Below are 12247 nucleotides of genomic sequence, written 5' to 3'. Positions count from 1 at the left end.
TTTCTAAAAAAATTAGTTATTTCGTTTCGTTTCTACAAAACATAAACTGAACTTAAAAAACTTTAAAAATAAGAAATGCCTTTTAATTTACTTAGAGTTTTCTTTTCTAACAACAACATATTTCCAGTTAACAAGTGCGCTGGCATTTCGTCTTCTTTTTTTATCCTCAATCGACTTATAATGGGGCCCATAGTTCTGTCGCATATTCATTTGATTGAAAAATGGATATCACGTCTTTCATTTCAATATTAGTATATATAACCTTCGTCCTTTGGTGTACTTTTATCAGAATAGTTTCATTCAAGTTTAATTCTAATCGGATGTAATTGTATTTCAATAGCAATTTTATTCAATTTTATTTCATGTTAATGTTCAAATGTACATTAATGTTTAGGAAGTCTAAGTATGCAAAGTTAAAACAAATAACATAATTGTTCAAGCTAAGGTTCTGGTCATGAATATATATTACGAATTAAACATTGCAAAAGTACAAGAGGAAATACCAATGAAACCTAAAAGAATTCCCATACCTTAAAAGTGCAAAAGTTAAATTGAATGCACTGTATTTATACATAAATCTTGCCAATAATACTTTTCTCTGATCTTTAAATGTATATGTCTCTTATCGCTTTTCTCTATCCTTTTTTTTCAAATAGTCAGTTAGATTCTTGATTTCCGTGTTCCATAGTAGTTTCGTAACTTAAACTTTTCTTTGTTAATACATCGATTGTATGTCCTATACTGACCTTGACCTCATCAAACTAAAAGCAATAGTTCAACTATATTTGTTGTATGGAAGAATTGTTAGCTGTACATGTCTGCCTGGCATGGTTCAGATGACCTTTATCTCATTTTCATGGTTCGTTGCTCAATGTTTAGTTTTCTTGGTTGATGTTAAGTTTATGTGACAGTTGTTATAAAGCTTTATATTTAGGACTATCAATTTAATACCAATGATTAGTAAGGAAGACTTGTAATAAAGCTTTATATTTAGGACTATCAATATAATACCAATGATTAGTAAGGAAGACTTGTAATAAAGCTTTATATTTAGGACTATCAATATCTATAATACTAAAATTACGAGGTCCAATTTGTCAGCCGTCATCACGTAAAAACGACGAATCAAAGAATTCAACTTTATATATAACTAATATAGTACAAAGGTGTAGATTAAAAATTACACCACTCCAGGCCTTTTTGTTTTCCGCGTTATTAATATTGCCAATAATTAAGAAGTTCCGGGTCCAGTCCGATACCGAACCAATAGTATATTCATCTGTTACCTATTACCTTATCTGTACGTTCCGCATCTGACAGGCGCACCAACAAACGGTGTATTCAGGACTTATATAATCACAGGGTTGACACTACTAAATTGTCAATTACCTATTGTAGTATTTTAATCAGTAAGACTTCCTAAGATAACAATACGAATACTAAAAATCTGGACTAAAAATAAGGCGTATAGGCATGACGTAAAACAGCGAATCAAAGAATTCAACTTTATTTATAACTAATATAGGACAATGCTGTTGATTAAAAAATACTCCATTCCAGGACCTTTTGTTTTCCAAATAATTTTTATTACCAAAAATTGATCAGTTCCAGTTCGACGGGTTCAAACGGAAAGATTTGAAAGCAGAGAAAACTGTGTATCTTATAATTGGCATGACTTTTTCAGATGACCGTGACTAATAATACTAAAATAAGGCTTGCGCATAGTTATATACTTTAATTTAGGCACGGACCCGCGATATCTCGGGTGTGTTCTAGTAATACCAATGATTAGTAAGGAAGGCGAGATATTTCAGCGTATGCACTATTGTGCTTATTTCAAGAGAATGTTACAAATTTAGAAATTTAAATATAAAGGGCAGATGCTACTGCCTGGTGAGCTACCAAATATCTTTCACATGATCATTTTGCATATTAGTTTTCCTAGACATCATACTTATCAGTAAAAAATATCACGAAATTGTATCCTTTAAAAGTCCAGTTTTCAAGGCCGAGTTCAAGTTTTCGAGCTCAAGCGCTTTATCTTAGATACTATTAGCAATATGTCAATTATATGTGATTTATGGCATCATATATAGGTGTAGAAGTCCGCGTTTTCATGTATCATTGCTCAATGTTAAGTTTGTTATTTTTTCTGTGTTTCTAATACTGCGATAGGTCAACTGTTGGTGTATGGAATGATTGCAAGGTATATATGTTTGTCTGGGAATTATCTAACCATGGCCTCATTGCCATGGTTCATTGATCAATTTCAAGTTTTCCTCGTTAAGTATAGTTTATAGATGCTATATATGCAATAAGGTCAACCATATTTAAAAAATGTAATGATTGAAGGTGTACATGATTAAATATGCAATGATCGACCTTCAACACTAAGCAAAGCTCATACACCTTAGTCAGTAAAGAACTGTCGACTTGTTCAATTTACAGCTTTCAATGACAAAGGGTAATATGCTTCTGTATATTTTTATCAGTGTATTGGTCTGAATTTCATCATTCAGCTACGCAGACGAGACATTGTAACGAGTCGATTGACGAAGCTCCAGTAAATTTGATTGTTTGATGACCAAACAAATGCACCTTCAATTGCACGCTTTCAAAAGAATTATGTGCATAACATTTAAGCTAAAATCCAGACGTAGGTATACTACGACATACGTACATGCATTAAAGAATCACCAATACACACCCTCCTCTGGAACGTCAACTTTAAAGGACATTACTTCCTTCATATTTTCATTTGTAATCATATGCTAATAATTACTTAAACAAATATAAAAAATGCGTGTTAAATGAAATGATAAAATTGGTAAATGACGTTTTTACGTAGAGAGCACATTTTCTATTTTAATATTGTTACTTTCATTAATGCTTTCTCGACCAAACAAACCCCAAAAATAATCACGATAATCCAGCAAGATCGACGTGTTATGAATTTAGAGGAATAGTTGTGTATAACTTATCAAGATATATGTAATTTTGGACAAACATTAATATTTACTTAATATTTTGGAATTAAATTTATCAGCTGTCATTGGTGAAAAAATCACGTGGTTTTCTTGTCTTATCCTTACTTCACGACTTCTGCCAAAGTCATTTCAATTAAAAGCCGTTATGTAAGATGAGCAAATGGATTTAAGAAGCAGGAATGGATTTTTTACAACTAAATATTTGGCTTATATCATTAATATTGTTAAGTGAAGGATTCATGTTAAAACGTAAGCTTTTTATAGACGGTACTCCATAACATGAAATGTTTGTTGATATTTTTTCTTGTCAGACGCGTATAAAATAATTTATTCGCTGATGAATTCTTTAAACTTGAGATATACATTTTGGTAAACTTAAACTCTGTTTTCGTATCTCTATATATTTAAAGAGAGAGTGAGAAAATCTGTAAATTCTTCATGAATGAATGCAAATTAAATTGATTTTCTTCATACCATATTATCATCGGCAATTATTAAATTTAAAATTATTAATCATTGCATTTATAAGAGTCATAATGAGTTATAGGAACATTCCTTTTTGAATCTACCTCGGAGTTCAGTATTTGTATGATATTATTGTTTTATTTTATTTTTTATAGTTTTACGTTTTTATTTTAGGAAGATTTAAAAGATACCCAACACCGCCGCCACCAACTGCTTCTCCGGTACAACTTACTGCACAAACATATAGGGCAATAGTGAACGAATCTGTACCAATTACATGTCCACAGAATAAGATTATACGAAAAAGAATGTCACATTCAGCAGATAGCTTACAAAGCATGCTGTTAGAAAAAGGGGGAGCAATAATACCACAACTCATTGCGACGGAGGATGATTCTGCAAGAAAATTTAAAAACTTGCTCAATTTGGGAACATTCGTGGTACGTTGTCAAGTAATTTACTAATTGATGATATTAATATTAATCATAGATTTAATAATTATAATAATAATAATAAATACTAGAAAAAACTGGTAATAGAGCTACAAAAAAAAATATCTCCGTGGCAGTCCATATCTTAAAAAAACACTTTTTTTTTTTCTTTTTTTTATTTGAAATTTTGTTTTACGTCTCTGCTGTGCACTGTGAACCAAAAACATTATGAACGATAATAAATAGGGTTGCACAGTATATATATATATATATGTTTGGAATTTTTTTTTATTGAAATCCACTCTTTTCGCTAGAAGGAGTTGTGGAATGAGAAGTTGTGAGAAGTTGAAATGCACTCAGTTGTCTACCCTGTGGAGTGCAGGGAAGTTACATTGAAATCCCCTCATTTGATATGAATGAGTTGTGGAATATTGAATTGAAGCCCTAATAGTTGTAGACACGGAATTATGGAATGCCACTGTAAAATGCATTCAGTTGTTTAGAAGAGAATTCTCTATGAGCTATGCATATTTTTGAGTGCATGTACTCATTAGTGTAACCTCGTGTATTTTGGTAGAGTATTTATTCATACATTTAATTATTGTTTATTTTCAGGATGAAGAGGGTATAGACAATCATTTTGAAAGTGTAAAATCTCCTCTTTATAAAGACAAACTTGAAGACGATTTACGGAAGTGGAATCATGTGATTAATTCCATTAAAAGTGCAAATAGTTCAAAAAGTGCTAATACAACTTTACTTAAATCTACAAGTGACATTGTTCATAATAATATCAATACAACCATTCCAGCTATGGAAATTCATACGACAGAGAGTTCAAACTCAGCAATTCATCATACCATCTCAGATTTTCTCGTAAAAAATGGCATAACATTACAACAATTATTGGACTATGTGAAATCTATGAAAATTTCCACTAATCCAAAAATTTTGATGTCATTACAACAACACAAATTCAAAAGAAAGAAACGAAACGCAGGAGGTGAGTTGTCACAAATATTGTGTTGTACTATTTTAGGAGAGGTCAAAATGTTCGGTGGGAATTCCTACATTAAGATTGCAGCCGAGGGGAAAGTCGGAGGAAATTTTAAGAAAACAGGACGAGTATGTTAAATTTCACGGTATTATTTACAATGGTCTTTTGTATCTACTCCACGAATTCGGGGATCTCGTGCTGTTTCCGCAAACGCTGGTTGCATCCTTATCAATATGTTAATTTTGTGATTGTTCGCTTTTATAAGGGAACCATTAGCCAGTTAAAATTGTTTTGTATAGGTTTTTTAGAATCAATATATTTTATTCCCTTGTGAGGTTATATAGCCCACCCAACAGCCATGGTTGGTGAACTTTTAAATAGTTTTGAATTGCCTGTGTTTAAGGTGAACCACTAATGGCAGGTCAATGATATTTGCTTTACAGTAGTGAATTTTATCATTGACTCATCTTATTTCCATGTTGGTCCTTTTTACATGTTTTTAAAACTGTTTTTATTTTAATTTTAACATCTACATTATAAAAGTATAATGTTATGCATGCAAGCATATCTGTGTGACAGCAGTTTATTTCAGTTTCAATAATTCGTACGATTAGAATAAATCAAATTTCATGTAAAATTTATATAATAACACTTTGTTGGAAAGTCGGATTTTTTTAATTTATCCCTGTACGAAATGAAGAAAGCTTATTTGGTAATATCTGAATAACTATAGTAATTGAAATAAAATAACATTGCCGATTTCAGGTTCAACATCTATACAACAATATTGTGTAAAGAAAGGTGCTCCTGTTAAGAACAGTTTATTGAGCCTGTGTGGCGAATGTGCTGTTACGACTTTACTACCACAAGACCGGTATCCTAGGAAACTAAACGAGGCTGTGTGTGATAACAAGGATCTGACATGTCTGAGCTTTAGTGGACGGCGTAAGTACTCTTTTAGAAACTTTTTTCTAATTTAAAAACAAATGTTTTATATTATTGGTTTAATATTCGTTGCACCGCCTTTTTATCCCCTGCATCAGTCAGTGATTTCGATCGTGTCATTCTTATACCATTTATAGGTTGTTACATGACCTAAGTAGTACTAAAACACATATATTCAAAAAAAGTTACAGATACAACTTATTCTCACGAATTGTCACCTTTCTAGAATTCTTTGCTGTTACATTGATACGTTTGAATCATGAGTTTTTAAGTTGCTTTGAAATACGTGTACGGTGTAGGGAATGATACTGAAAGTGCATGAACTATTTGTCACTGGACGCTAAAAACGTAACAAGCAATCAATCGAAAATTCACCGTTCTACATGCACCACACATTATTAATAGTATTGGTTGCCTGGCAGAAGAAAAACCACAGGCACTTGTCTTATATTATACCTTAATGTTATATTAAGGTATATAGGAAATTTTTTTTTGAGACAAGTGCCTGTGAGAAAAACATGAAACATAAAGAAAATAAAGGAGACGGGGGTTGACGTCAAAGAGATAGACACAAAACGAAATCAGTATTAAAAAGTCATTTAGAGGTCAACACGCATTTCTCAACCGTAGATATAGGCGTCATTAACAACTGTTGCGAGAAGATTTAACAGAGACTTTAAACGATTTTTTGTCATTAACAAAGCCTTCGAATGAAAAAAATATGACAGAAGACAACCGTCGTCAAGGAGCAATTAAATATTTTTAGTCCACATAATATAAGCGATAGTATGGATGCCCGTCTATACTCCCTTTTAGAATTATTAATCTGTAACAGGTTCCAGCTTATTTTTGAACGTCACCATGTTAACATATAAAAAAAATACTTTAACTTTGTAATAGAATCGTGTATACGTTAAATAAATGACTGAAGTAGTAATATTCTGTTTTCTGTATTTCAGCACAGGGTGCATGCATTCCCGGTATAATTAATTTAACATTTTTACGACGTCGTCCTGGGTCTTGTCGGATGATGATTAGGACGGGAGAGGTAGTTGATGTGGATGAATGGGAGCCGTACACACAGAGAGTTAGAACAGGTTGTCATTGTGCCATTGATAAGCGTTCTTATATAATACCGCGCATAGACGGGTTCGCTCCTATTGTGGGATAAAGTGCAAGCTGAGTTTAGACCTAGCTGATTTGTTATCTGGCCACTGATAAACGATCTGTTATACCACCGCGCAAAGACGGTTTAGCTTCTATTGTTGGATAAGTGCAAGCTGTTGTGTAAATTCTTGATTTGGTTTTTTATTTATGTTGGTTTTTTTGACGTTGAATAAAAAAATTCAAGCAGTTATAATGTTTTTACTAATTTTCCAAGAGAAAAAATACATTACCAAAACTGTTTTACACTTTAATGAACATTTGCATCAGTTATGACTGATATATTGTATTATGAAATAATTTCCAGAAGATCCAGTGAAATAACAAAATTGTCAATGTAAAGCTTATATTAATCGAACCTTGTCGCTAAAAGATTTGAATGAGGAGTTGGACTTTGCAGACGTCTAGATTAATCATAACGATTTTCTTCATAAAGACAGAAACACAAATAATGCATATATTGAATTAAAGATGAAAATATATTAGCTTATAAATACTGCGTTTCACTTACCTTTACTTGTGCTTGCAGTAGCGCTCATATTGCATGACTGTTATAATTTTGTTAATTCTACTCGGTTCAGCAGCCGATATAGCAATGTATGACGAAATGATTGAATCAGTAGGTTAACAATTGACTCGGTAGGGTTGAGATATAAAAAAAATACATTAATTGAAAAAAAGATGTGGTATGATTCCAATGAAACAAATAGCCATCTTATACACATAAAAATGCAATCAAAAATTACTACGTGTCACAAAACGGCCTTCTGTATCGACAAAACTCAAGCCATATACTAGTTGTAAGCTTTGAAAAGTGAAAGAAATATCTGTCAGATTTAAGAAAAATTACACTAAATGAAAACAAAACCTGTGGCAGATGATAACCAACGTCTATCCCAGGTCTAACGCTGTATGGGATAGGGCAAACTTTAAAGTCCCTTTAAAAATCAGTTAAAAGGGACTTGACTCGCTTATTTGCAATTTTCACAAACATAGCTTACAAAATGGTCAAAGACATGAACTACCGTTCCAAGAGTATCGAAATCTATCTCAATGCACAACTTCCACCATATCCACCGATAGACCATATTTTCTAAATTACAGTATAAACCGATGCACTTCCATGAGATTTAGTATACAGAGAAGAACTTGATCTTGTCCATTGCCTTTTATATAAGTATCGACATGATCCATAACTGAAAAGCAATATATGTTTAGTTATGTATCAAACTAAATTGGTAATACAATTGATACTAGTTCAGAAAAGGCAAAGATCTTACTTAAATATTTAATTGAAGTTTATGAAACAAAATTACAGTTTATTTTTCGAGCTTTATAAATAACATTACAATCACAATTGGGATGGGGTCAGCCATTTCTCATACTATTGCTTAAGGTGAAGCCAATAACTTCTCTGTGTGTATATTATCTATGTCGAATTAGATAAAACTTAAAAGTAATTTACAGTAAAGAAAACATTGATTTTGTTATTTATCATACATATCCATTCAGTATACTTTTCCTCGGTTGTGTTCCGCTTCCAATGAGGGAAAGGTGCCTTCGGTAAAACTGAAATTGTTTACTGTTAATGGGTCACCTGAGTTCATCCTATATTTCAGTGATTTCGTGCAAATAATCTTTAGTTTCAATTTAAAATATAGACCTCTGATTTCGTTATTATGAGGTCTGAATAATTTTAAATGAGATTGTCTTAAGTCTCTGTGAAGTGTGTTATGGTCTCTTTTTCTTGTTCATGGGACTAATTTTCTTGGATTTACGGCTTTTGTATGTTCCTATCCGGGAACTTCCAAACCTTTTTAAACCTCGAAAGCAAATTAATGCATATAAAAGAACTAGATGAACTTTCGTTTATTTGTATAAACGAAACATCATACAATATGTTCATTTTTAAAAGGCAATACCACTACTAAACATACGGGTTACATATACATGTATAGCGAAAGAGTTAGCACGTTTAAATTGGTCAAAGGAACATTAAATGACTGTCGAAAAGGAAAATTGATAATAAGGAACGTGAAATCGTTCCTTTTTGTATATATAATTATAATGTTTAGAGATGTCATACGATTCCATTATTTTTGCTGAATGATATTATTGGCCGAAGCATTCCAAACGTTAAATTCCAATTACGTATTCAAGTCAACACCAATGTGGGAACTGTGTCAATTTCCAAGCAACCTCGCGAGACAAAATCATTGTGAATAACTTAAACGAATTCTATCACGGATCAACCCTAATCAAGAATATCATAACCAACAAAAAATAAAGGCAACACCAATGTGGGAACTGTGTCAATTTCCAAGCAACCTCGCGAGACAAAATCATTGTAAATAACTTAAACGCAATCTAATTGAAATGTTGATCTCTGATTACGTTATACTGCATATGAGCAGTATAACGTAATCAGAGATCAACATTTCAATTAGATTGACTTAAACGAATTATATCACGGATCAACCCTAAACAAGAATATCATCACCAACAAAAAATAAAGGCAACAGTAGTATACCGCTGTTTGAAATTCATAAATCGATTGAGGAAAAAACAAATCCGAGTTACAAACTTAAACTGAGGGAAACACATCACTCTCAAACAAAAAAAGATTTGTCAGAACACTGCTTAAGACGTTGTATTTAGTCCTTGAACAGTCGGGTACATTATATAAGTTATATGGTTCGCTACTGACCCCATACGGATCCATAGAGGGTTAGTAAAATCCATAGGGGGTGAGGCCGGAGGCCGAGTCCCCTATGAATTTTATTCACCCTCTATGGATCCGTAGGGGGTCAGTAGTTAACCGTATAACGAATTTATCGGACGCTGGACTTTTCTGCGGCGTTTTGTTGAAAAATAAACAATGAAACACAACAACAGTAATAGATGACGTCGCCATTAACGCGTCATGAACCCCATATGAAACTTACTAACCCCATACGGTCTCATAGGGGGTCACCACGTGACGGCGTTTAACCAATCACAACGTGATAATACATCTGTGGTCCGATAACTAGTAATATGTTGCTTGGCAAAACTACTGTTGGTATTTTGTTTAGTTTTCTATCCTCCTATCTTGTGCCGGATGGAACGCGACTTTCTATTTTTATGAAGCGTAAAATTCTGAGAAAAAGACAATGTCTATATTGCAAATTCCTGGAATATATAGAATCCGACAAAATCATAATAGATCGGGCATGCTGTATTTCAAAAACATACTACACAAATCATGTACACATTTGACAACACCGGAAGAAAAAGCTGCGCTTCAATCTCTGTTCTTCGTCCCAATGTTAATACAGAGATATCTTCAACATGGAGCAAACGCTCTCACCAAAATTCTAATAAAAAACAAATAAATAAAAAGCAGACAAAGAACAACTAACAACAAATCTTCAAAAAAGCAATATTAGACACAAGCGCAAATAGTTGTTGGAAGAAACCACACCGACGTGCTGAGCTGGACGTGCTCACAAATCTCTCCACAGCACACACTAATATAGACCTTTTTTTTTACCTTTATATAACACTAATGTATGTTAGTAAAAATAATCTACATGTGCTTTCCACCAGCACACTTAAGTCTTAAATATAAGTAAAATACTGCACATTCCATTTAAGAACAGGATGACCACTAATCTAAAGAAGGAAACAAAATACAAACTAGTAATTGGAAAGGGTGGTTAAAATGCACAGGAAGTTGTCTAAGAAAAGCAGCAACCTATGAACCTTGATATAACGTGTTATATTAAGGTGTGTTAGATCAGAAACATATATATTGATATACTGTTCCCAGGTTAGATTAAAAGAAATCTGAGACAAGTGCCTGTGTCAAAATGTGCTCGCTACTACAGTAGTCTACAGAACGTTTACTGCACTGTGACACCTGTTGAATGAATACTGTAGCTCAAAAATTTAAATAAATGTACTAAAAAATTTCATGAAGCATTAACATCAAATTCATTTTTTAGAGACCAGTAGGTATTCAAAATCGCCAGTACATTAGAAGGAAAAAAACTTCAAAGGAAATAGTCATTATTCCAAATGCAATGGTTTGTCAAGTATTTATGATATTTACTTTAGGTGTGAAATGTTTAAACCGAAATATTACGAAACCTTTGATTAAATTTACACTATTTTTTTAAAGAGGAAGACGAATTGTTTTTATTACTGCAGATACGAATAGGTATATTTGCTAAATGGAAACCAGATATTATAAGCATTAAACTTGACTTCAAAGGAGAATGCATGTTTTCTGACAACTATATGCAAACTCTTGGATTAAAGGATTTATTATTTGAAACATATAATCTAATATTGCATGTTCATTATCAATTAATTAACAGCTGTGTATGTATTTTCGAGGCGTATAAACAGCATAATTTATAATCATAATTCTATCATCTTTGACATAAATATCATTTAAACTAATCCTCCGTTGACACTCTGTGTGGTTGTCATGATGGCACCTTCCCCTGTCTGTTATCTGGGTGGTGTCTAGTTATTAAATTAAATATTTTTGATAATTTCGACAGATACAGACATTCCAAGGGCAATCCGCCACATATTTCTCACGTTTTTCTAACATTAGAAAAAGTTTACACATTCAATACGAAATGAAGTGTTTGTTTGTTGGTGGGGGTGTGCATTATGGAAAAGAAGATCAGCGTAAATCCAGATAATAGGTTATTGACCAAACATTTTGGCCAATCGTCTATCCCTTATGTTGATTGGTTAATTTTACCATTTCCTTGATCAAAATAGTCAAATAAGAATAAATAAACCAAAACAAATAGACGTCCAAACATGGTGCAATCACAGTTTGTATCGCTAAATTATCGCTCGGCAGCAAAACATATCATATATATTTGTAAACCACTTGTATGTGATTTTGAAAAGTGTTAAACACTCGAGGTTAAACATTACTTTTCAGAATCGTGAGTACAACAAAGTATACACACAAACAATCGGTTAAGAAAGAAAAAGAGAGAGGATTGAAATGTTAACAAAACAAGTGTGATCCCCCCACTTGTACATGTGTCTGACCCTAGATTTGACTCAAACATCGCCAGTGGTTATTTTATAGCATTACTTAATCATTATCATTAATTTCAAAATAGAATAGAATAGAATAAAGCATATAGCAATATCAGTTTAAACAATACCATATATGCAATGCTATTTAGAGAACAGAAATGTAACATGTATAACAATTGTCTATTTGCATGTATTTATGTTATTTG

General features: G+C 32.5%; 1 protein-coding gene across 1 annotated transcript; it reads left to right on the top strand.

Annotated features, from left to right (window-relative positions):
• Nucleotides 1-2787: 2787 nt before the first annotated feature.
• LOC134714027 (uncharacterized) lies at nucleotides 2788-7105 on the top strand. Its single transcript, XM_063575276.1, has 5 exons — nucleotides 2788-3236; nucleotides 3627-3892; nucleotides 4499-4886; nucleotides 5646-5825; nucleotides 6785-7105. Exons 1-5 carry the CDS (start codon nucleotides 3167-3169, stop codon nucleotides 6994-6996), a joined length of 1116 nt encoding a protein of 371 aa, XP_063431346.1. The 5' UTR covers nucleotides 2788-3166; the 3' UTR covers nucleotides 6997-7105.
• The last annotated feature ends 5142 nt before the right edge of the window (nucleotides 7106-12247 follow it).

The sequence above is a fragment of the Mytilus trossulus genome, chromosome 4 (genome assembly GCF_036588685.1).
Source record: "Mytilus trossulus isolate FHL-02 chromosome 4, PNRI_Mtr1.1.1.hap1, whole genome shotgun sequence".
In the NCBI taxonomy this organism is placed as follows: Eukaryota; Metazoa; Mollusca; class Bivalvia; order Mytilida; family Mytilidae; genus Mytilus; species Mytilus trossulus.
The sequence above is the reverse complement of the archived record's forward strand: the minus strand, read 5'-3'. Positions and strand labels throughout refer to the sequence as shown.

Bases quoted from the DNA above. Each gene is read 5' to 3' on its own strand.
- LOC134714027 (XM_063575276.1), top strand. From the start codon at position 3,167: ATGGATTTTTTACAACTAAATATTTGGCTTATATCATTAATATTGTTA. The intron at 3,237-3,626 runs GTAAGCTTTTTA...TTTTTATTTTAG, and splicing joins TGAAGGATTCATGTTAAAAC to GAAGATTTAAAAGATACCCA. The intron at 3,893-4,498 runs GTACGTTGTCAA...GTTTATTTTCAG, and splicing joins TCAATTTGGGAACATTCGTG to GATGAAGAGGGTATAGACAA.